Source organism: Sorex fumeus, unplaced genomic scaffold, assembly GCF_029834395.1.
Source record: "Sorex fumeus unplaced genomic scaffold, SorFum_2.1 ptg000073l, whole genome shotgun sequence".
NCBI classification, from domain to species: Eukaryota; Metazoa; Chordata; class Mammalia; order Eulipotyphla; family Soricidae; genus Sorex; species Sorex fumeus.
Window position 1 is genome coordinate 4,064,852 of NW_026606130.1, and position 26,465 is coordinate 4,091,316.

At 37.4% G+C, this 26,465-nt stretch overlaps 1 protein-coding gene across 1 annotated transcript in view; it reads left to right on the forward strand.

Annotated features, from left to right (window-relative positions):
• Positions 1-26,465, forward strand: part of PHKA1 (phosphorylase kinase regulatory subunit alpha 1) — a 204,120-nt gene that overhangs the window by 174,024 nt on the left and 3,631 nt on the right. The window contains exons 22-31 of the mRNA XM_056130113.1: positions 375-531; positions 1,723-1,802; positions 5,137-5,215; positions 5,396-5,525; positions 7,934-8,035; positions 9,144-9,259; positions 9,381-9,419; positions 17,735-17,905; positions 19,036-19,089; positions 25,287-25,487. Coding sequence (XP_055986088.1) covers positions 375-531; positions 1,723-1,802; positions 5,137-5,215; positions 5,396-5,525; positions 7,934-8,035; positions 9,144-9,259; positions 9,381-9,419; positions 17,735-17,905; positions 19,036-19,089; positions 25,287-25,487 — 1,129 coding nt within the window. The remainder of the gene's footprint in view (positions 1-374; positions 532-1,722; positions 1,803-5,136; positions 5,216-5,395; positions 5,526-7,933; positions 8,036-9,143; positions 9,260-9,380; positions 9,420-17,734; positions 17,906-19,035; positions 19,090-25,286; positions 25,488-26,465) is intronic.

Genomic DNA, 26,465 nt, shown 5'->3' on the forward strand with positions numbered 1-26,465 from the left:
AGGAGAAAGTGTGTGAAGATTTTTGTACCTCACCCTGTAGTTATTAAGCCCTTGTTTAATAAATTACTAACATTGTTACAGGATAAGCCTTGTTTTTTAGTATTTCCTTAATCCAGTTTGGTTGTCTTCTAGTTTACATCCCATCCAATGTGGTGGTATACTACTCCTGGTATATCAGTGGTGTAGAGCATGTGATGTCGCTTCAGGAATTCTAAAATTTTGACTGGGGTTATACAGCTGGAGTTAAATTTTTAACTGGATGGTGACTTTGGGCTCCAGAAGCATCTCTGCAGGCCTATCTGTTATAACAATAAAAAATTACTGTTGCCAGTGACTTTACTAAAAGTAATGTAGTCCTGTATTTAACATTCCAGAGGGCCTGACTGGGACACTGGGTTTTATGATGAACAAAGTGTGACAGTCAAAGAGCTACTTACTGAACTGTATGGCAAAGTTGGGGAGATTCGTCATTGGGGTCTGATTCGCTACATCTCTGGAATCTTAAGGAAGAAGGTGGAAGCACTTGATGAGGTACTATAAACACTTCTTAAATTTAAAATTATATCTAATAGAAGGAGCATAAAGTTTTTGGTTGTTTTCGTAAGATACTCAAAATAGGGTTGACATTTATGAATTTAGTATATGAGATTACTATAACTTCACCATCACCAATGTCCCCAATCCTTCCACCACTATTCCTGTGTCACTTAGTCTTGCTCTCCCCCTCTCCCTAGTGCTTGATAAACTGAGTTCATGTAAAAATGTTTTGTATCATTTGACACTAATTTCCTTGTTTTATTTTTCTATATACTCCAGATAAATGAGATAACCAGATATTTGTCCTCCTTCTGACTTCTTTCACTTAATATGATACCCTAGAATTATATCTAGCTTTCAACAAATAGCAAGAGTTTATTTTTATCTGCACAGTATTCCACTATGTATGTGTGTACATATATGCTTATATATGTTGCTTATATATGTATGTATGTGTATGTATATTTATCACAACTTCTTTAACCATTCACAGGTAGTTGGATATTTGGGATGTTTTCATATCTTGTCTGTCATACTTAGCACTGAAATAAACACAGGTGTGCATGTATTCTTTAAGTACTGTTTTTGTATTTAGGAGATAGGTACCAAGGAGTGGAATTGCTAGGTCATATGAAAAGTTTGATTTTTACTTTGTTGAGAAGTCTCTGTGTTGTTTTCCCTAGATGCTGAACCAGGCAACATTATACCAACAATGAATGAGTTTCCTTTTGCACCACCTTCCCACCAACACTAGCTGTTTCTAATCTTTTTTATATATGCCCTATATTTAAATATTGCTTTCTATAATTGTTTTGTAAGCCCCCATCCATTTTAGATGCTCTTTTTCCTTTATGAAGTTTATGATACTCAGCTTTTTTTTGCTTCTGAATGTCAGTATACAATGCAGAAGAATATAATTTGCAGACTTACATAGGTGTTAAAGGTTAAAAAAACTCTAAATATTTAAGAATGAATTTACAGTAGGTTAAAAATTTCTGTTTGTAAATAAAAGCACATCAGCATTCCTTCTTTAAAATTCCTCTTGAATCTTCGTCCATTTTTCTGAGAGTGTTTGGTGTTCACAAAGTTTATGGAAAGCAAAAGTTTCTAACCTGGAGAAACAAATTTTCATGAAAATCTGATATGTTAGAGGAAGGATAATGTTTTTATGATATATCTCTGTAGGCATGCACAGACCTTCTCTCCCACCAGAAACATCTGACAGTGGGACTGCCTCCAGAACCTCGAGAAAAGACCATCTCTGCGTGAGTATTTTTTTACTGGGTTCCATGAAGTTTCTCAGAGTCTTTAAAGGAGCTATATATAGATGAACCACAGTTTTCTTTACCTGATTTGTCTATGGATGATGATGTCCTACATATGTGTCCATCAGTCAGAGACTTTGAGTGTGAGAATATTAATAATGACAAGGCATTACTAGATGAAAGAGAAAACTCACAGGGAATACTATTGAAACTTAGTATTGTTATTGTATTGTTTTACATGTTAACATGCCCAAACTTTCAATTTAAATAAAACAAACAGGGCATTCGGAGTAGCTAGCAAAAAGTCAGTGACACCATGAAGGAAGAAGTGAGGAAAAAGTGAGGAAAAAGTGACTAGAGCACAGAGATGGTGATGAAACTCCATGTTTCTCAGGAAGGAGCAAAGAGCATGGAAGTCATAGTCAAAGGGAGAAAGTGGATAACTGCAGAGAATAGTGAAGTGAGACTCTTCCAAGAGTGCTGTAATCAGATTTCCACTGCTTCGATGGTTACCACTTCCAACTCGGAAAGGTATCCTAGATAGGTCTAGACTGAAGGGTACAGGAGCTTTGAGTGACAGATTAGCATGGAAAATTTAATTATACTTACAAGTCTTCGTTTTGTCATTCTTCATACCAATAAATAGTATGTCCCTTAAATATAATTTCATTCATGTCAGTGCCCAAATTTAAACCTTCAGGCATGCTATCACGGAGCAGGAGAGATAGTATTTAGGTTAGGGAAATTGCCTTGTATGCAGCCTAGGCTGGTTCAATCTCTGACATTGCATATCCCACAAGCATTACCCAGAGAGAAGCCTGAACACAGAGCAAATAGTAAGCCCAAAGCACTACTGGATGTGGCCCAACACTACCACCACCCCCAAAGCAGGTTGTATTTTCATGAAATATTTCCAAAGGAAGTCTAACCTTGTTCATAAATTATCTAAAATTATTTTTAGTGGGTAGCAATTTAAAACAAGACTTTCCTTACTTTTAAATTATCCTTCTGTAGCCAGAAATGAAAGTTGTAATGGAAAATTCATTTTGTAATAGAAAATACTCTCCAAAAAAAGCAAAAAAAAAAAAAACCGTTTGGGGCTGGAGTGATGGCACAGCGGGTAGAATGTTTGTCTTGCATATGGCCAACTCGGGTTTGATTCCCAGCATACCATATGGTCCCCCATGCACCGCCAGGAGTAATTCCTGAGTGCATGAGCCAGGAGTAACCCCTGTGCAATGCTGGGTGTGACCCAAAAAGCAAAAAAAAAAAAAATACTCTCGAAAACCAGAAAATAATCAATGAATAATGGGAAAGTGGAGATACTTTTGCTTATGTCTGTATACCAACACTTTCCTAGTTTAAATATCCTAATTTCTGTCATCTCTGGTATCTGATTTAAACTCCTTCAGGAAAGTTCTGCGATCCATGCATTCAGACTCAATATCATAGGTTCTGTTAGTCTGTCATGAAACCTATAAAGTTCCAGTTACAGCTTTCAGGGAAATAGATCTAACCTTGTATATCAGTTTTCTAGGGCTTCTATAATAAATATTATAGATTAATTGGATAACTTAAACTATAGGAATTTATGGTTTCACTCTCATTTCAGGAGTTTAGAAATCCAAATCGTGTGTCAGTAGGGTTTGTTCCTTCTGTGGTCCGTCCTTCCTTCCTTCCTTCCTTCCTTCCTTCCTTCCTTCCTTCCTTCCTTCCTTCCTTCCTTCCTGCCTTCCTGCCTTCCTGCCTTCCTGCCTTCCTGCCTTCCTGCCTTCCTGCCTTCCTGCCTTCCTGCCTTCCTGCCTTCCTCCCTCCCTCCCTCCCTCCCTCCCTCCCTCCCTCCCTCCCTCCTTACCTCCCTTCTTTCCCCCCTTCTTCCCTTAGTTTTTATTGGCCGTACCTGGTGGTGCTCAGGGCTAACTCTGGCCTCAGTGATCACTCTTGGAGGGCTTTAGGGGGCCATATGTGGTGCAGGAATCAAACCTAGATCAGCTATGTGCAAGGCAGATAATTTAGTCCTATATTATCTCTCCTGCCCCTTTCTTCCGTGTGTGTGTGTTTGTGTGTGTGTATGTGTGTTTCAGGTGATTGAATCCAGGTCCTCACATGTAAGGTGTACTTTACTTCTAAACCACATCCCAGGCCCCTAGCAGTTAGACTGTCAACAGATAAGTTTTGAGGGAACATATTTCAACCCATAACTCCTTGTTCCTGGCAAACATTAACTTTTCATCACAGATCAAATATATTCTGTGACTAGTGTGGACAATCCAGAATATGGCAAAGTCCATGCCCCCAGAATACTTAGAATCATCAAAAGACTCAGAGGTATGAGAAGAGCATTTCTGTGTGGGTATGTGTTTACTGTTGAAACTATCTGTCACTGTCACTGTCCTCCTGCTGTTCATCGATTTGCTCGAGCAGGCCCAGTAACGTCTCCATTGTAAGACTTGTTGTTACTGTGTTTGGCATATCGAATATGTCATGGGGAGCTTGCCAGGCTTTGCTGTGCGGGCAAGATACTCTTGGTAGCTTGCCGGGCTCTCTGAGAGGGGCGGAGGAATTGATCTCGGGTCGGCCATGTCAGCCACATAGAAAAATAAATATATCTGTCTAAGGTATGATATTAAATTAATAAAATAGCTTCCAAAATGCATATTGGAGGGCTGGAGAGATACTACAGCAGGAAGGACACTTGCATGTCATAGGCAGGTTGACAAGGGTTTGATCCTTAAAACTTCATATGGTCCACCAAGCCCTGCCAGGAATTATCCTTGAGGGTAGAGCCAGAAATAAGCCCCAAGCAACACCAAATGTGTCCCAAATGAATAAACAAACAAAAAAATCATATGTTTTCTTTCTCTTTTTGTTTTTTGCAGGGTGTGGGGGGGTCACACCCAGCAATTCCCAGGGTTTACTCCTGAAGTTCTCAGGAGACCACATGTGATACTGGGGATAGAACCATGCAAGGCAAGCAGGAGGTTAGCTCCATGCAAGGCAAGCATTCTAGTCACTGCACTACTGTGCTACTTCTTAAGCCCCTGAAAAGCGTATCTTTACATTACTTTCTAGACACAATAGTGACCTGTCAGATGTTAGAATTAACCATGAAATATTTATCTGAATTGAAAATAGAGCGCTCTCTGGATTTGAGATAGGACCTCTTGGTTTTGGGAGGCAGTGAACCTTGAAGACTTAAAGAAATACACTGCTGTTAATAATGAAGAGATTGAGGCAGTGTCTCGGACTTGGGAGGGATATTTGTAATTTTTCTTTATACTGATGTTTTGAATGGTTTCAGAATTGTGTCTCTCATCACTATCTTTTCCCCCAGACCTCTGCCCTATGAAATGCTTACTCAACTGATAGATGAAGCCAGTGAAGGAGACATGAGCATTTCGATTCTTACACAGGTAATCAGAATTTTAAAACCTTATCTCATGTATGTAATTCAAAATCTTTCAGTTGTTTTGAAAATTTTAATTTCAATTTCTAGACCAATCATTTTCAATTAATCTGGAAATTAATGAGTACTACAAAATTGGCTTTGTGAAACCTAGGTCATAATTTTTCTTTATTCGTTCCATATCCAGGAAATAATGGTGTATCTAGCCATGTATATGCGGACTCAGCCTGGCCTCTTTGCTGAAATGTTTCGACTTCGAATTGGTCTGATCATACAAGTTATGGCAACAGAATTGGCCCACTCCCTTCGATGCTCGGGTATCAATCTAGTAACAATTTTAGGCAGAATTTAAAATCAATGTAGTCTGATTGACTTTATGATCAGAAGAACGAGAATATTAAAGTATTTTTGATCAATAACTTAGAAATCTATACAATTTAAAGTACTGAGATTTTGAAACATTTTTATATTAGTTCTGCATCTTCAAAATTCCACATCTTGGGAGCTCTACATTCCAAATGACGTTCCTCTTAACTTCTCTAGTTATCCAGAGGATGCATTCAACTTAATATGACAAATTGTGTTGGATTCTTATTGAGGCACTGGAGCTTTGGATATCAAATTGAGTCATCAGTTTGATCATCCTACCATTAAGCTGTCTAGTTAGCATAAGGATTGAATAAATGAAGTCAATATTCTTATTAATATTTGCCTGGCAGAACTCTTTGGTATTAACCATAGGTTTCTCGCAAGATAGGAATCTTAGAAAATAGTTATTAAAATTTTGTGTAAAGACTTTATTTAGAAGGTCTCCTGGCCTTCGAAAGGTTTAGTGCATAATTGTATAAAGTATGAGGGGACAAAGGGCCCCCCTATACTGTGACTCTTTATTGTTGTTAATTTTTAAATTTCAATCATATTAACTATCCTCTTAGATCATGATGGTTTGAAAATGGGAATTTATCACAAATAGAAATGGGGAAAATTCAGACATTTTGAAGTTAAAAAAGTTTTAATGAATGGCAAAATAATACATAGAAATTGAATAGAAAATAAATTTACAGTTACAAAACACAATTTTAGAGCTGATTCAGTTAAATTTCTACAAAATGCTTTTAATTAAGTAGCTAAATTTGTTGATTTATGTCCCTCTTAATTATATTCTTTTATATTTAAATAACCATTTAAACGAAGAAAGACAAATTAGTTTATATTTCATGCCAGACATGGCACTTACTTTATATTTTCATACAATTTCTCATTTAATTTTTAAGACAGCCCTCTAGAGAAGGTACTTTTGTTTCACTCTTACTAGTACTACAGCTGAAACAGACAAGTTATATAATTTGACCAAAGTTACATAGCTAGTAAATAGTGAGATTTAATTATGCCTGATTCCAAATGATTTCCATGTAGTCCAGCATATTAATTTGGATTACATATATTTTATATACATTCTCTAGTGATGATATTGAAAAATATTTCCTTAAAGGTTCTGGTGTCAATGACAGACTTTAAAGAAAGGATAAAACACCTAAGTGTTTTTTACTTTTTATTAATATCCTGTTGTTATGTCTCTTTTCCCCCTGCATATTCATAAAAATCATGATCGTTCCTTTTGTTGGTAGTGCTGGAAATCAAACCCAGGCCTCATGCATTGAGGTTTTCTACTGAGCCACATCTCTTTCCCACATTCATAGTACTTTATTACTTATATGATATGTCCAGATCCCTGGGCCTGACATAGAAGACCTTAAGTAGTCTTACCTCTACTGCCTATTTCAATAGTATTTCCCTCTAATTTTATCAGTGCCCACATTTGAAAATTGATGCCTTGGTTTCATAATTTTTAATTGTCTATACTTCTTGTTTGGGGCTAGTTTTGATCAAATTTTTGCTTTTATTTTGTATACATGACCAACCTCTCTCAAATAGGTCATCAGCTTCTTAAAGTCAAGTACTGTGGCATACTTGTTTTTATGAGCATTATTAAAATTATGGGCTGGAGCAATAGCACAGCAGGTAGGACGTTTGCCTTGCACGCGGCCGACTCAGTCGACCTGAGTTCAATTCCTCCGCCCCTTTTGGAGAGGCCGGCAAGCTACTGAGAGTATCTCGTCCGCTTGGCAAAGCCTGGCAAGCTACCTGTGACATATTTGATATGCCAAACACAGTAACAAGTCTCACAATGTTATTGGGCCCGCTCGAGCAAATCGATGAACAACGGGAGGACAGTGACAGTGAGTGATTAAAATTATGACCTACATGTGTTACCTGCATATGCTAATTATTTTACTCTGAAATTGAAGTTTAAGAAATCTTTATATTCTTAATAATTTCATACATTTGTATCTAGCTTCTTTTGAGTCTGTATTTTCAGACTGAGTAGTTACTTAGTTAACACTATATGCATATATACTTTCACTGTCTCTAACTTCAGTTTCACTTTCTCTTGTTCATCTGACTTCAAAAAAATTATGCAAATACTCTAAGATGTAGAAGGGAGGTTGAAGAAGAAATCAAGGACCTGTTTAATCTATAAACTAGATGGTCAGTTGTAAATTATTGATTATTAAGTACAACTCTCTATGTAGTTTGGTGCTAGAAGTTTATTTTGTTAACTCTATTTTTCCAATCATGTGACTCAGAAATTCTAAGGAAGAAATGAAATGAGAAAAACCATGGTGGGTGAGTTAGAATTCCCTTCTAATGTTTCTGTTACTAGCCGAGGAAGCTACAGAGGGCCTGATGAATCTAAGTCCATCAGCCATGAAGGATCTCTTACATCATATTCTCAGCGGCAAAGAGTTTGGAGTGGAACGGAGTGGTAAGTTCAAATAACTACATTTCGACTTTGTAGTATTACGTTTTCTCATTAGTTTAAAACTGCATATCCAGGTACAGGAGATAGTACAGAAGTTAACATGATCAATCCTTGCACATGCTTCCCAGGCATCATTTGGCATAGCCCTGGAGGACCCCAGTAATGTTGGGTTGGCCAAGGTATCCCCAGCACTGCAGGGTCTGAGCAGCAGTGCATTCATGGACCTGTGCACTCAACCACTGGCCCAGTTGACCTAGAGTTCCTGATGGGACCCCTGGAATTCCTGAGTCTCACTAACGAGCTCTCCTAAAAAGTAATAAACTAAAACTGTTTCCCCTTTATTTACAAAAACTTTCCTCCCAGATAAATAAGGTAGTTGTATATAAAATAGTTAAAGATGTCTTCTGGAACACAATTTGGCAAACTATTTTTTCTCATGAAATAACTTATCTCATTAAGTAAACAACTAGTAGATTATTCTGTTAATCTGCTTATCCAGTCATCGATATCTTTCTTGTGTTCCAATTAGCAATACTTTAATGATAGTTACAAGTGGGGTATGTGTGTGTATGCATGTATACATGTGCTTGCAGTTGTGTAGTGTATCAGATATGTCTGATGTATCTTTTCATCTTTAACTTTAGATACATCTAGGGTTTATCTCAAAATAATATTCCAGGAACACTTAGGTTTGGAAATGGTATTTAGTATAAAATTCCTAAAATATCTGTACAAACAAAAAAAGTCACTGCTCATGCTCATCTTTATAAGTGTATATGTACATATATAATGTGATTTAGATGTATATGAGACCTCAGTAGAATAGAAAGCAGTGTAAGACTCCTGAGTCTTACACAGTAAGAATCACAAACTGGTGTAAGACTTAGAAACCTAAGGATTATGCTGAAATTCAGGGTTTAAGATTTTATTAACAAGCACCTAGGTGATACTGATGAAACTGGCCTATGAACCACACCTAAATAGCAAGGAATAATTGAGGGTATTTTTATAAACTTAGAAATAAAATAATGAATATGGATGCCTTTTGAATGTTGTGGAGAAAAAATTTAATTTGATTGTCTTATCTCTTTTAATTTTTCATGCTATTTAGTTTGTCCCACTGATTCCACTATCAGCCCTGCTATTTCTATCCATGAGATTGGTGCTGTTGGGGCAACCAAAACAGAACGAACTGGGATCATGCAGTTAAAAAGTGAGATAAAGCAGGTAATACAGTACTTGAGAGATTAGCTGTACCATTGTCACACATTCTTTTGTAATTGGACTTTGCTAAGGCCATGCATTTTGTTTTATATGCTAATTTTAATTCGAGTCATTTATTTTTCAGGTGGATTTCCGTAGACTGTCTGTCTCAACTGAGAGTCAGGTGAAACAACTAGGGATTTTTTTAACACAATTTAACCTGGCTTTAGTTCTATATTATAATAACTTTCCTTTTTTTCTGAACCAAACTCTTTAGATAATTTAAGGGGGAAAGTGACTTGCCTCTAATAGTAGGAAATTGAAATCCCCAGATCCTGTTGCTAGGATTAACGTCAGTTTGGAATTACTTTTCTTTATAAAACTGGGCTTAAATTTCTCATTTGTAAGAAAGGTATGAGGAGAGAAACCAGATTAGGTCTGGGCTTTATTTTATTATTTCAAATCTTTTTTTAAAAAAGTCTTATCCTGAAATTATATTTTAGATTTCTAATTAGAAATTAGATTTTACTTTGGTAACTTCATCATTAAAACACACCCTGGAAAGAATAGAATGAAATGGAGTTCATGTTTAAGAAATCAGAAATGATTTAGCAGAATAATGGGGCAATGCTTGCAGTTTAGTTTGAAGTAAACTTAATTCCAGAGTTTTCATCAAATACCCTTTATAAAGGCAAGAACAGACTGGAATAAGGAAAGATCTTGAGATAGAAAAATGTTCACTCTAGAGTTTCTTCCCAATAATTGGGATAATCTGAGTGTGTTGTATTGGAAATACAAAAAATATTTTTCATACTTAAGAGAGAAACTGGTATCGGCATACAATCTTTGTTTTGATTGAGTGACTAAACGTGTTCTTAGTTTTTTATAGTCACACAGTATTACTTTTACATTCATTATATATTTAGAACTTTAAGTCTGTTCCCAACTGGATTAGTATACTAAAGATTTTACCTGGATTATTTAATGATTCACTTTGTTTTATTTTGTTTATGGTGCCAGGGATAAAATCCTTTGTCTATGTATATGTAAACCTTGTGTTCTACCATTGAGCAACATCTCTAGCCTTATCTTAAGTTTTTCACACATCTCCCTGTAGGTCTTTAAGAAAGCCTGAAGTCAGACTGTAAATTATTGAGAAACCTAAATTCATTACTTACTAATTTGTAAATAATTGATTTCCATCCCCGCCTTCTGTTTGTTCATTTGTATTTTCCTAGTAATACTTTTCCATACCACTTACCAATGTATTCTTTACTGATATAAAAATAACTTTAATGCAATTTTATTTATTTTACCCTTTATCATGATGTCTTAATAAGGCCATTTTGTTAGCTTTTTAAATGATAACATTCTGGCTTGGTACTTGAGTTGTCGGTAATTTTACTCTACTAATAACTTCTATTTATTGGGTCTGGGGAAGCCAAACCCAGCTGTCCTCAGGGCTTATTCCTGGCTCTGTGCTCAGGGATCAGTCTTGCTAGGTTTATGAGACAATGTGGGGTACCAGGGATTGAACTCATGTGGGTCACATGCAAGGCAAGTGCCTCATCTGTTGTTTTCTCTCTAGCCCTTTTAGAAATGCAAATTTTCATTGCCTGATTCCTCCCTTTTGATTTTATTTTTATTTCCTGTCTTTTATCATAGACCAAGGTGGCCATCCCTGGGTACAGATTTTATATCACTGTCTTCTCTAGTAAATTCTATTGACTTTTTACAGGGGTGGGGCTCCCAAGAGATAATGTGGTGGGGGGTGGGGAATGTAGGGCACTCAGGCAACACTTGAGTGCTTCAGTGGTAAGGACTGAGACTGCGGTGCTGCTTGAACCCTCAATTGCTAGGTTTTTACCAGGGCCACCCCAGTGGACCACGAGGGCCACCGACTTCAGCAGGGCAATACCCAGGCTATTTGATAGGTCATATAGTGTCTTAAGATTGATGTGGGGTCCTGAAATGTAAAGTGTGCATCCCTGACCTCTATGCTATCTCTTGAGCCCTGTCTTGTACCACGTACTGTTCACAAGTGCTTTGAACATGCTGATATGTAACTCATGGCGTATACTGATTTACCAGTAAGAAGCACAAAACAAAAACGTATGGTGTTTTAGAAATCTTTCACATTTAAAAATCTAATACTTGTTTGCATGTCTGTATAGTCTTTGAATTAGATATGAGAATTGTATCAGATAGATATGATAATTGCATATCTACTGTGTGCTAGGCCATGTACAACATGATCATCACAAACCTAAGAATTTCATAGAAATGCAAATTCTTGGGCCTTACCCTAGCTAGGCCTACTGACCCAGAATAGCTGAAGATGAGGCCTGGATTTTAACCAGCTTTCTCAGTGATTCTAATTAACGTGCTTTTCAGTTTGAAAGTCTATGAGTTACCCATTCTTCTGATTATTATTTCATTAAAAAAATAAAATTTGAATGCCAAATTTGTACCAGGTGTTTGAACTGTAGTAGCAAAGGGACAGATATTCTTTCCCTCATAAAGTTTATGTTCTCTGTTTAAATTTGTATTGTTTAAATTAATTTTGCATAATGGGCTACGATTTTTGTTTTATAAGAATTAAGATATTTAGGCTAGATGGCAATTAAATAAATGGAAAATGACTGGATATAATGCTGGTATTTCTGTTGATAGGAAATAACCTGTAATGGATTAGTATAAAATTTGGCCTACTGCTATATCCATATTAATAAAGGAACGCAAAGATATAGAGGATGAGTTTATCTAAAATCTCAAAATTGGAAAATAATCTCATTTTCTTAGCTTTGGGACCACACACTGATATTCAGGGGGTAATCCTGACTTTGCAGCTCTGGAATTACTCTTGAAGGTACTCAGGGGATCATATAGGATATCTCAGATTCAACTGGGTCAGCTGCTTGTAAGGCAAGTGCTCTATCTGCTGTACTATCTCTCTAGCCCCCAAATAGTTCGAATTGTAGTGCATCCCATACCTACCATTTTTGGTTCAATCACAGTAACACCAGTGTAGGTGGTTTTTTATGGTAGAGTCAAAGGCAGTGAAAAATATATCAAATGGCAGTCATATATTTGATATACTGAAATCACTGGTCAATAAAAAATATCTTGGGGTACTTTTCTGTGAATGGTTGACTTGGGCATTTCGCCCATAGGAAATGTGAGTTCTTTGAACAGAAAATGTTTCTGTCATCTTCTTTATATTTATTTCAGAATCTAAACCAACAAAGGCCACTCTCCTACATTTCATCATTAATATTTTATCAAAATTCATTATGCTATAGCATGTATAAGTACTTCATTTGTTTGTATGTCCACATATTTTCTCACTGTATAGCAGGCTGAGGATGTGGCTTAATGGCAGAGCTGAGGCTAGCCTGTGTGAGGACCTGGGTTCAGTCTCTGGCATCACACATAAAAATGCCATTGTATTTATATACCACATCTTATTTATTCATTTGTTGATGGACATCTGGATTGTTACTTGTTTGAGCTATTATAAATAAATATTCCTTCATGTGGACATTTCTCTTGAATATATATAGAGTTAGTAGCAGACATTTCTGGACTTTCTGTGATTTTAAACATTCTGAGGAAATGCTCTTTTCCATATGGGCTGCACAGTTTTAAATCCCCAACAACAGTATATGGGAGCTCCAGTTTCTTCATATACTAACTTCATATTTGTATTCTAAATTCATATTTATTGTCTTTTTATTCTAACAAGTGTGTTTTGATTTGCATTATCCTAATGGATTATGGTACTGAGACTCTGAAGTGCTTCTTGGCTCTTTATCTTCTTTGGAGAAATGTCCATTCAGATTCTTTGTCCTTTGTTTAAAAAGTTATTTTTCATTTTATTATTGAGTTCTAAAGACTCCTTAATAATCTGTATAGAAATCTCTTATAAAATTGTGACTGAGAAATATTTTTTCCTATTAAAAAAGATTGTCTTTCAACTTTTCTTTTCCTTTTTATTTGTCTTCACCATAATATCACCACAGAAATCACTTTCTTGATAGTGTCCTTTGAAGAACAAAGGACACTATCCGTCTTAATTTTGACGGAGTTCAATTTGTCAATTTTTTAATCTAAAAAATTGCTTAATGTAGAGTCAGAATTCTTATTCCTTTTGTGTTTTTCGAAAGTTTTATAGTTTTACCTATCGATTCCCGTCCATGATTATATTTGGGGTTTCAAGATCACCATGTTTAATAATTTACCTGGAGAACTCACAGGATTCAGTATATAGTTTATACTTACATCTATCATGTACTATAGTGAAATGATATAAAGCAAAATCAGCAAAGAGAATAAATGCTTTATACAAAGTCTAGGAAAAGCATATACAAGTTCCAGAGAAATTTTTCAATGAAGTTACACACAATGTGCTTAATTCTCTTTCAGTGAGTTAATTTGGTTTTGGGTTTTGATTTTGGAGCAACACCTGAGATTACGCAGGGCATAGTCCTGGCTCTGAGCTCAGGAATCATCCAGGAGGTGCTCAGAGATCGAACCCAGGTTCACCTTGTGCAAAAGCAAATACCTTACCTGCTGTAGTATACCTCCAACTCCTCTTGCATTAAGTTTTGACAACATGTATGATGAAATGGCAAGCAAGAAAGCTTACTGAAGTCTCAGCACCCAGGGTTCTTAAGAGGACCTGGTGACATAAAGAGCCTTTCACTAGCATATACTAAAACTCTAGACTCCCAGAAGGAACTAACACATTCAACATAATCTATAGTGTTTGCACTAACAGTTTAGGTATAGTGAGCCACAGTTAGAACTTTGGGACTGATAGGATGTGCCCTCCACATCCCCCCAAAAAATAGGTTTTTGAACAGTAGCCAAGGTTTAGTTTTATAAAAAGGCCTTTCCAAAAATAGCACTTTGTCATGCTATGTTCCTCGGTTCTGCACAATGAGAATTTGAATTTAATTTTAACAAAAGTATGGTTCAATTACTCTAAAAACTACAAAACTTCTTGAAAGGAATTAAATATATATAAAATGAGAGATCCTATTTTCATGGATCAGAAGGCTTAATAACATAACAGTATTAATGATTCTAATATTGATCTACAAATATACTATAATCTTTATTAAACCAAGCTGGGCTTGTAAGTAGAAACTGATAAGCTAATACTAATATTCATATGTCACATGTAACCATTCAAGGTGCCCATAATAGTTAATGCTGTCTTTTGAAAAGAAGAAGAGATCTCTACCATTTTTCTAGAAGCCTCCACACCATGAGAGCCAAGTGGAGGAAGAAATGAATACTTAGACTAAAGCACTGTAGCACTGTAGCACTGTCCTCCCGTTGTTCATCGATTTGCTTGAGCGGGCACCAGTAACATCTCACAACAAATTGTGAGACTTGTTACTGTTTTTGGCATATCGAATACATCACGGGAAGCTTGCCAGGCTTTGCCGTGCGGTCGAGATACTCTTGGTAGCTTGCCGGGCTCTCTGAGAGGGGCGGAGGAGTCGAACCTGGGTTGGCCGTGTACAAGGCAAACGCCCTACCTGCTGTGCTATTGCTGCAGCCAGACTAAAGCACTAAGGAAGAAAAATGAAGTAATAAACTGCTTCTTTGAGCACTAGTGGAAGACACAGGAGAAGAAAGCCTGGGTTGCTACAAAAAGGGAATGACAGAGGCCATGTCCTACAGACTAAGACTGCATGCTCTCTAGAATTTGTCCTAATCTATCTAGAATACATGATTATTTTATCACTGAGACCAGTTTTAAGAGAATCTCCTTGCTAATACCAAACAGTCCATTTTGGTCTTTTGTTGTACCTGACATGCTGGACTGTGTCTCTTCTTGGTTGTGGCTGAATGTAATAGGTATATCATAAATCATCCCGTATGTCTTGGTTGGGCTGGAGCCATAGCACAGCGGGTAGGGCGTTTGCCTTGCATGCTGCCAACTTGGGTTCAATTCCTCCGCCCCTCTCAGAGAGCCCAACAAGCTATCAAAGAGTACCTCATGCACACTTCAAAGCCTGGCAAGCTACATGTGACATATTTGATACGCCAAAAATAGTAACAAGTCTCACAATTTGTTGTGAGATGTTACTGATGCCTGCTCGAGCAAATTGATGAACAACGGGAGGACAGTGCTACAGTGTTACATTGGCCATTAATGTTAATTAAAACTTACAGTTTTGGCTGAAGGACAAAAATGACCAGAATTGAATGGTTCATAATTCCCTATTGCAAATCTTATTACATAACTACAGTAATCAGGATTATGTCATATAGGTATAGACTAGGCATGTCCATATTCGATGGAATTCAGGAGAGCCCGGCAAGCTACCGAGAGTATTCGATATGCCAAACACAGTAACAACAAAGTCTCCAATGGAGACGTTACTAGGCCCGCTCGAGAAGTAAATAAATGAATTTTTATTGCTTTTTTAAAAAGATATCAAGAAAACCATGTGAGAAAAAGATTGTCTTTCCATGTCACTTGCAAACAGAGATATTTTACTTTGTTGTCTCACTCTGCATTCTTTCTTGCTTACTACTTGGCTAAAACCTCCAGTACAGAGTTGAATCGAAGTGGGAAGACTTTTGTCTTAATCTGATTCTTGGAGAAAAAACATTAACTCTTCAACCATTCTTTATTAGTCAACTATGAGTTTGGTTTTCTGCCAGTGCCCTTCATAAGACAGAAAAATTTCCTTCCATTTCTTGTTTGTTGAGTGTTTTAGTTATGAAATCCTGTTAGAGTCAATTAAAGCTTTTTTAAGTCTGTCAGGATGATGCAGTTTTTCTGTTGATATATTATATTAGATATTTAAAAAGTGTCTTGAATTTCTGGAGAAAATCCTACTTTGTGAGTGCAGTGCATACTTCTTTTTCTGTTACTAATTTAGTTTGCTAGTATCTTATTGAGGGTTTTTGTGTGTATTCTAGGGATATTGAACTATAGATTTTTTTGTGATGTCTGTCAACTTTAATATGTTGTATTATTGGCTTCATTCTCACAGAATGGGTTGAGAAGTTTCTTCATTTTCTCATTTTCAGAAGAGTTTGGGATTAATCAATACTAATTCTCTAAATATTTGGTAGAAGTAAATAGTTGTTGTAAATAGTAAATCACGATCACGATCACGACCATCCTGTTCGTCGATTGCCTCGAGCAGGCCCCAGTAATGTCTCCTTCGTCCTAGCCCTGAGATTTTTTTTATTTTTATTTATTTATTTATTTATTTTAGTAAATGGTAGAAGTAAATCTGTGCCTTGCTTTTCTTTTGGAAAGATTTGTAAGGAGCTGATTTGATCTCTCCATTATAGATCTGTTTCAATTTTCTGTTTCTTGAATTAACAATTGATTTGGGTGGGTTATGTCTTTCTAGAAATTTGTTCATTTCATCTGATGGTATGTCCTTATAATCCTTTTTATTTCTATAAGGTTGGGGGTGAACTCTCTTTTCTATCCTTATTATACATCTTCTTTTCTTGGACTCTGGCTAAAGAGTAGTCAGTTTTGTTGATATTTATCTTGATGAAAACACATTTTTGTTTCACTGATTTTGTCTGTTGCTTTTTAATTCTCTTTAATTTATTTCTACTATAATCTTAATTGTAGTCATTCTTACTTTTTGCTTAGTTTGCTCTTTTTATATTCTTGGAATGTTTGTTGATTTGAGATCTTTATTAATATAAACACTTGTAAAAGTTTTTTTAAAACAGTGTTTCAGCTGCATTTTAGAAATTTTGGTGTGTTGTATTTTAATTCTTACTCATTTCATAGTGTTTTCTAATTTTGTTTCTGATTTTTTCCGTAACCCATAAGTTATGTAAAGAGTGTGTTATCTAATATTCACATATTGGTAATTTTTTCCAGATTTTCTTTGTTACTGTTTTCTAATTTAATTTCATTGTGGTCAGAGAATACTCGTTGATTTCGGTTCTTTTAAATGCATTGAGTCTTGGGGTCAGAGAAATACTATAGCAGGCATGGCATTTGCCTTTCATACAACTGACCTGGGTTGGATCCCCAGCATTTGTGTGTGGTCTCCCAAGCCCCACCAGAAGTGATTACTGAGTACAGAGCCAAAAGTAACCCCTTAAGCATCACTGGGTGTGGACCCCGAAAAACAAAAATGTTAAAAAGATTATTGAGTCTTATGTTATGACCAATGAGAACAACCAATCTACCCATACATAAAGCTAGAATTTTAACAGAGAAAACCAGGGAAGGACACATGTTAAGAACTTTAGATACAATCAGTACTTCATAGCTCTTCTTATGTAACACTAAGTTGCTTTCTAAAGTGGCTATATCACCAGTTTATGTTGCTATTAGCTATTCATGCATTTGCTAGCTTCACTGTAACCTCTTTATCTTGGGTGGTCCACTTAGAACTGGTTACAATTTTGTGGCATATTTGCTATTTGATCTTTTATTGTATTTTATAAGAAATATATTTTGATTTGTGATTTTTCTTCTCCCATTTCCCCAAGTCACCTGGAACCTCTGTGACTCCAAATAGTGGGTCCTTTCTAAGTGTATATGGTCAATTCACATCTAAAGATACTCGTCAAGGTCAGTGGCAGCGCCGAAGAAGGCTGGATGGAGCTCTGAACAGAGTCCCAATTGGATTTTATCAAAAAGTGTGGCAAGTTTTGCAGAAGGTGAGCATAAATATTTTAGATATACCTTTATTTCATTTCTTGACTGAAATACAACATATCACTGGTCACTGTCACTGTCTTCCCATTGTACATCAATTTGCATGAGCAGGCCCAGTAACGTCTCCATTGTGACAATTGTTACTGTGTTTGGCATATCGAATACGTCACGGGTAGCTTGCCAGGCTTTGCTGTGCGGGTGAGATACCCTCAGTAGCTTGCGGGGCTCTCCAAGAGGGGCGGAGGAATTGAACCCGGCTTGGCCGGGCTGGCTGCGTGTAAGGCAGATGTCCTACTGCTGTGCTATCGCTCCATCCCATATCACTGGTATCACTGTAATTATATAAAAGTCATTAATAAGCTCAGATGTACTACATATAGAAGGAAGCATAAAAATGAAACCACCAATTTGATGTTTAGGCATTATTGATAATGTGGTCTCACTATTGTAGCATTGTTTAGATTTCAAAAACCATCATTTCTCTGCTCTTTGGGCAGTGTTACATTGGCTGCTGATTGAAGGAATTTTGTTATAAAGATCTCACTTTTTGTAGCAAGTAAATCATATATGTTATTAAAATCTGATATGTACCCAATGAAAAGTAGAGCAAAAGGATGTGGCTCAGTGGTAGAGTACTTGCCTTGCATATATGAGGTCCAGAGATTGATTCCCAGACTACTACTACTAATAATAATGATATAGGATCCACCTATGGTAGAAAAGGTGGAGCAGAGTAAGATGAGGAGGACTTTGGGTGGATAATTAACTAGAATTCTGCAATTCTGAACTTTTATTATCAACTTAAATATTCATGAGTCATTTTGTGAGGGTTCTGGGATCTAATATTGTATACTTCCAGGTGGTCTCTGAACATTTCAGACTAGTAAATCTCTTCACTAACTTCCAACTCCATAAGCAGATGTATCTTGGGTCTGTAGTCCAATGTCGCTTCTTGCCACGTAGGACTCATAACCTCATGGTAGCGATACTTGGGCTGCAAAACCTGTGACCTGTGATTACTCAACATCTACCCCATGGAGCATACTTACAAATTATTTCTGTCTCCTGACACACTCCAGTTGTTGAGTTGTCAGTATACCCTTGGTAACAGCATGCTTTTGCTATTTTTCAGTGTCACGGACTTTCTGTGGAAGGTTTTGTTCTTCCTTCTTCAACCACCAGAGAGGTAAGATTCCATAGCATTCACATTTATGTGATTGATAGCTAGTCTAAATTAAATATTTCAGTGATCACTGAAAAATAACAAACCTATGATTTTTTGTTATTGCTATTTACAGGACTATTAATCGTAGGGTTTCATGCACATAACAGTCTAACCCCCATTGCCCACCAAAGTGTCTTTTTCCTTCCACCATTATCTCAGTGCCACTCCCCACACACAACCAATTCCTCTTCCAATTACTCTCCTCTTTCCACTTACCCTGGTAAGCTAAGTTCTGTAGGTATTTGTTATTCCATTATTTTTTCTTTATATTCCACTTGTGAGAGAGATCATTGTATGTCTGTCTCTCTCCTTGTGGGTGACTTCACTCAGCATGGTGATCCATCCGCAGATCTACCTCTAGATGATAATCCACATAGTGGCAAATTGCATGATTTCAAATTTTTTATAACCAAGTAGTATTACATTGCATAGATGCATTATAGGAACTGTTTCTACTTTGGTAGGTAAATATATTGTTCTCTTTCATCTATCAGGTAATACCTATAAAATTAATGCCTACCTAATACTTTACTGTATCACTATATCACTGTCATCCTGTTGTTCATCGATTTCCTTGAGCAGGCACCAGTAACATCTCCTTCGTCCTAGCCCTGAGATTTTAGAAAGTGCCACATTCGAGGCTCTTTCATGGTCAGGGGAATGAGACCCATCATTGTTCCTGGGTTTTGGCATAACGAATACGCCACGGGAGTTTGCCAGACTCTGCTGTGAGGGCAGGATACTCTTGGTAGCCTGCTGGGTTTTCCAAGAGTAAGAACAAGATAATAAGCTTCCGAGAGCTGGGTTTTATAGTCTCTGTATCTTGGCTGTTGATGGGATAACATGATGCCAGGGGCAGTTGGTGGGTGTACCTCCTTTCTACTGGAAGATGAGGGATCTGGGTGGAGGAGGCTCAGTCCTGATCCAAGCAGGCTTGGAGATCTCATGCCCGGGTCCTGCATGCCTGTGTTCCTCTGCCGGTTCCTTCATGCGTGAAGCTTGTCCAAACGTGTGGACAGTGCTCTTAAGCATAGCTGTGGCTAGTTCTGGAGGTCTTCAACTGCCAGGGCTCTGCTCGGGGCAGGGAAGGAAACTCAATATGCCCCCTTCCAAGGAGCCCCGATGAGGACAGGCAGGTGCAGGGGCAGGAGACTCTACGCTGTTCTCTTCCGGGAGCTGGGTTTTATAGTCTCTAGGTCTTGGCCGTTGATGGGCTAAAACGGCACCAGGGGCAGTTGGTGGGTGTAACGCCTCCCTATTGGAAGATGGGGGATCTGGGTGGAGGAGGCCCAGTCCTGATCTGAGCAGGGTTGGAGATCTGAGCCCCAAATAAATTCTACAAATTTATTTATTTTTACAAATCAGATGAACATAAAATGAATGTGAAGAAAGAAGAGAATTTAAAAAATAGAATGAGAAAAGCAGGAAGTAGATGAGAAAAAGATGTAATGGGAGAACAGGTTGTTAGGGCTTAAGTTATACTGGTGATAGGGGACTGTGGTTTAGCTATATATCCAAAGCGCAGACTCAACCACACTGAAAACATGAGCTCTAAGTTGCAATCACCAAACTTTGTAATGGGCCTGTTAAGGTGGCAGTCAGGGAGTGGGTCTCAGGTGGGGGTCGGACATGGAGCATGGGAACACTGGTGGAGGCATGTTGACAATGATGGCGGAATAGGTGTTGAAATATTCTATGTCTAAAACTTTACTGTCAATAACTTTGTAATCATGGCTTTTTAATTAAATGCAAATTATTTTAAAAATAGAATGGGGATAGTAGAGGTTAATTCGAGGTTAATATTAGAGTGAATATATATAGGATCAACTTATTTAATGGTTGGTTAGATTATACTGGTTTATATGAGTGTTTACAGATTTCGATAGAGCATATTGGGTAGTAATCTAAAATCAGTTCACTTCTCATTTCCCCATTTTCCTCATTTCCAGCTTTTCTATGGTAAAATGCATGTAAGCCATTAAATCATAAACTCACAATCATTAGTTATAACTATATGTTAGTGTAATCTGAGCTCCCATTTCTAATTTAGTACTTTAGAATTTTGTAGAGATGGGGCCTGAGCAATAATACGCTTTAAAATATCTTTTGTATAAATCTGATATATAGCCATGACATAGTTTATTAGGTACTTTGATATTTTGATGTTTTCCCAATCGTGCAGAAAATTGTAGATACATAACTTTATAAGAAATCAACAAAGGAACTAGAAGCAACAAGTTGTGAATACTAATAAAGGACAGTAAAACATTTTCCAATAAAATGAAATTATTATACAACCCTAAGGACTCTACAGAAAACATCCTTGAAACAATAGGTTTGAATACTAAAGTGGCAGGCTACAAAATCAACACCCAAAAGTCCATGGCTTTCTTATATACAAATAACAAAAGAGAAGAAAGAGACATTAAAAGAAATCCCTTTCACAATAGTACCTCAAAAAATCAAGTACCTCGGAATCAGTTTAACTGGTCAAGGACCTATACAAGGAAAATTAAAAAAACACTACTTCAACAAGTAAAAGAGGATACTAGGAAATGGAGACACATCCCCTGCTCATGGATAGGGAGGATTAACATTATCAAAATGTCAATACTACCCAAAGCACTATACAAATTTAATGCAGTCCCTATCAAGATGCCCATGACATTTTTCAAAGAAATAGACAAAACCCTCCTGAAATTTATATGGAAAAATAAACCCCCCACAAATAGCTAAAGCAATAGTTGGGATAAAGAAGATGGGTGGCATCACTTTCCCCAATCTCAAGCTGTATTACAAAGCAGTTGTAATTAAAACAGCATAGTATTTGGGCAAGAAACAGATCCACAGACCAATGGAACAGAGCTGAATATTCTGTCACAGACTCCCAAATATATGACCACTTAATCTTTGACAAAGGAGCAAGAAATGTGAAGTGGAACAAGGAAAGCATCTTCAACAAGTGGTGCTGGGGAAACTGGATAGCTACCTGCAATAAAATGAACTGTGATCGTTGTTTAATGCCAGGCACAAAAGTCAGATTAAAGACCTCAGTATCAGACATGAATGCATAAGGTACATAGGGCAAAATGTAGGTAGAACCCTCCATGACATTGAAGCTAAAAAGCATCTTTAAAGGCAGCTCAGATAGAGAAGGGAGCATTAAGTAAAGGGTGTTGGGAGGATCCTCCCAGGATGGGAGATGCATGCTGAAAGTAGACTATAGACCGATCTTGATTTCCACTCAATGTCTCTTTTGCAAACCACAGCACCCAAAAGAGAGAGAGAGAGCAAAAGGGAATGCCCTCCCACAGAGGCGGGGTGCAGTGGGGGAGGGGATGGGGAGGTGGGAGGGATACTGAGATCATTGGTGGTGGGGAATGGGCACTGGTGGAGGGATGGGTACTCAATCATTGTATAACTGAAACCTAAGCACAAAAAATTGTAAGTCTACAACTGTACCTCATGGTGTTTCACTAACAAAAATTTTAAAAAACACCATAAAAAAATCTTTAAGGATGAAACACCACTGACCAAGCAAGTGGAAACAAACATAAACAAATGGGACTACATCAAACTAAAAGCTTCTGCACTTCAAAAAAAAACAGTGACTAAAATACAGAGAAATCCCACAGAATGGGAAAGAATATTTACCCAATACCCATCTGATAAGGGATTAATATCTAGGATATACAAGACACTAGTAGAATTGTATAAGAAAAAAACCTCCAACACCACCAAACTGTGGGGAGAAGAAATGAACAGAAGCTTTTTCAAAAAAGATATACAAATGGTCAAAAGGCACATGAAAAGATGCTCCAAATCACTAATCATCAGGGAGATGCAAATAAAAACAACTATGAGATATCATCTCACACCACAGAGACTAGCACACATTCAACAGGACAAAAGCAACCAGTGCTGGCGTGGATGTGGTGGGAAAGGGTCGCTCTTCCACTGTCGGTGGAAATGCCGACTAGTCCAGCCTTTCTGGAAAACAATATGGGCAGTCCTTCAAAATCTAGAAATTGAGCTTCCATATGACCCCGCAATACCACTTCTGGGAATATATCCCTAGGGTGCAAAAATGCACAGTAGAGATAACATCTGTACCTATATGTTAATTGCAGCACTATTCACAATAGCCAAAATTTGAAAACAACCCGAGTGCCTGAGAACAGATGACTGATTAAAGAAACTCTGGTACATCTACACAGTGGAATACTATGCAGCTGTTAGGAGAGATTAAGTCATGAAATTTGCTTATAAATGGATAGACATGGAGAGTATCATGCTATGTGAAATGAGTTGGAAAGAGAGGGACAGATGTAGAAGAACTGCACTCATTTGTGGAGTATAAAATAACATAACATGAGATTGACACCCAAGGATAGTAGACACAAGGGCCAGGATGATTGCTCCATAGTTGGAAGCCTGCCTTATGAGCGGTGGCGGGGGTGGGGGCAGTAGGGGGCGGGGGAGAAGGCAGCTGGAATAGAGAAGGGATCACTAAGAAAATGAAGGTTGGAGGGAGGATCAGTTGGGATGGGTGTGCTTGAAAGTAGTTAAAGGACCAAACATGATAACCTCTCAGTATCTGTATTGCAAACCATAATGTGTAAAAGTAGAGAGTATCGGGGAAATTATTGCAAATAATATCTAGAAGAAAAGGTACTCAGAAAGTTAATACTATGGTTAGAGTTTCATTCTTGACTTTAGTTCTTTTCTCTAATATAGATAGCTATTCTCTATTTGTCCTTTCTCTGCCTTTAAGCGAGATTCAAATGTTAATTGCAATAATACAGACCTGAATGTTACCTCTAAGAGTCTCCAAGCACTTTAACTTGTTATTTAACTTGATTTTCAGCACAGCTATATCGTCTAGCTAAGGAAGGGATGCTGGCTCACAAATGACAAGAAAGAAACATGAGAGAGGTTTACAAGAAAGAGGACTTATCTTAAGAACTAGTAACTGAAAACAAGACAAGATTTGTGGGTTTATGTTTTTTGGTAGGGAGGCCATACCTGGCAGTGCTCAGGGCTCAGCCCTGGCTCTGTGCTCAGGGATCACTTCTGGTGAAACTCGGGGGACCATATGGGAGAATAGAACACAGGTCTGTTGACTGCAAGACAAGTTCCTTACCCACTATACTCTTGCTCCAACCCCATGAAATATATCACTAATATCATTTTATGAAAAAGTATTCCTCCACTCTCCTTACCCCTTTACCCTAAAATAACTTTGTATTTGTTCATGCCCTTGTTAATCTATCAATATATAAATATAATTACCATCGTTCTGATCATATATAAACAAGTTTAAATTCTCCTTAGATTTTTCTTTGATTCATAATCATATTTATTCTTTCAAATGAGTAAAATTTCATGGTGTTGTTATACTATGCCATTATTTAGGGAACCATTCCCAAGATTAGGCTACTTCTGACTTTAAACTTGTGACTAATTCATCTGTAAACATTCTTGCACATAGAATTTTAACCTCTATTGAATTATTTCCTTAGGATGCACTTCTAGAATTGAGAGTGTGGATTAGAGGACATGGACACTTTTGATTCTTCTTTTGCATCACTGGGTTGACTTACATAAAGACTTACTCAATTGCTTTCAAGGGAATCATGGCACTATTAGCTACAGTTTTGGGGTTATTTTTAGGGGAGATCCGGGGAGAGACACCTGGCCATGCTCAAGGCTAACCCTACCTCTTTGCTTGGGGATCACTTACTGACAGAGAACTGGGTACCATATGTGGTGCTGAAGATAAAACCCAGATTGGTTGTATGCAAGGCAAACAAGAACACTTCCTGCTGTACTATCTTTTTCTGTTCCAATGTTGAATTTTTGTGAGTGTTTTTTTTTTGTTTTTGTTTTTGTTTTTGCTTTGCTTTTTGGGTCACACCCGGTATTGCACAGGGGTTACTCATGGCTCATGCACTCAGGAATCTCTCCTGGCGGTGCTTGGGGGACCATATGGGATGCTGGAATCGAACCCGGGTCGGCTGTGTGCAAGGCAAATGCCCTACCCGCTGTACTATCGCTCCAGCCCCTTGTGAGTGTTTTTTAACTTTCATTTAGATTAGGTGATTTATGTCTCCTGGATGATGGCTTTTAATTACTGATGTACTGTGTCTCAATTACAGATGACACCAGGAGAGATTAAATTCTCTGTTCAGGTGGAGTCTGTACTGAATCGTGTACCTCAGCCAGAGTACCGTCAACTTCTAGTTGAAGCCATCCTTGTCCTTACTATGTTGGCAGACATTGAAATTCATAGTATTGGAAGCATCATTGCTGTGGAAAAGATCGTACATATTGCCAACGACTTGTTCCTTCAAGAACAGGTAGGCAAACCTATTGTTTTCTCAGAGAAGAATATCTGATACTAATCTGATTTAGCATTCAGAGATTTTCATGAAGCCAAGGTCACTTTCCTGCATTCATTAACTTTCTCTGGATGAACTTTATATTGGCTCTGAGCACTGTTCACAGAAGTAAGCTGTGGGACTCTATCACCACATGTTTGAGGGCTGTGTTAGATAGTTGACTGGAACCCAGGAGAGACATTTATGCTTTTCTTTGTATTTCATACTTCTTACAAACTATATTTTGTAGAGATAAAGACTCAATATGATATTATTGCATAGCATATCCTTTCGGTGCCTTTAAAGAAAGGAGAACATCTAGTTTGGGTTTGTTTTGCTTTCATTCCTTGTCTATATTACTTATCTGTTAGTTAAGTAAAACCTTTGGGTTTTGTTTGGGGCCACACCCAGCATGCCCGTGGCTTACTCCTGTTTGTGCAATAAGGGATTATTCCTGGCAGTGCTTGGGGGATCATAATGTGGTGCTGGATATTGAACCCGGGTCTGGTACATGCAAGCAAGTGCCTTACCCACTGTCCTCTTTATTTGGCCCATAAGTGAAACTTTTAAATCTACATTTTTCTTATTTCCTTAATAAAAGTTTTTAAGGAAATTAACCACATTCTAAAAATGCTGATTATCAAAAACTTTCCACATTTTTCCTATATTAAGCATAGAAGCATATACAGTGAAAGATATGTGTTGTTGTCAAGAGGAAAATCTCCAAAACCTGCAGTAGGTACTACAGAAATATGCAAAAGAAATTAATTAAAGTTATCTAAGATTTTCTAGTGCAAAACTAATTTTAATATTCTGGACTGCTATTAGTCTGCATATCAAAAAGTGTGATTTTTTTTGAGAGAGAGAGATTTGGGCCACACATAGTGATGCTCAGGGGCTCCTCCTGGCTGTGTTCTCAGGAGTCACTCCTGACAGTGCTCAAGCAACCATCAAGTA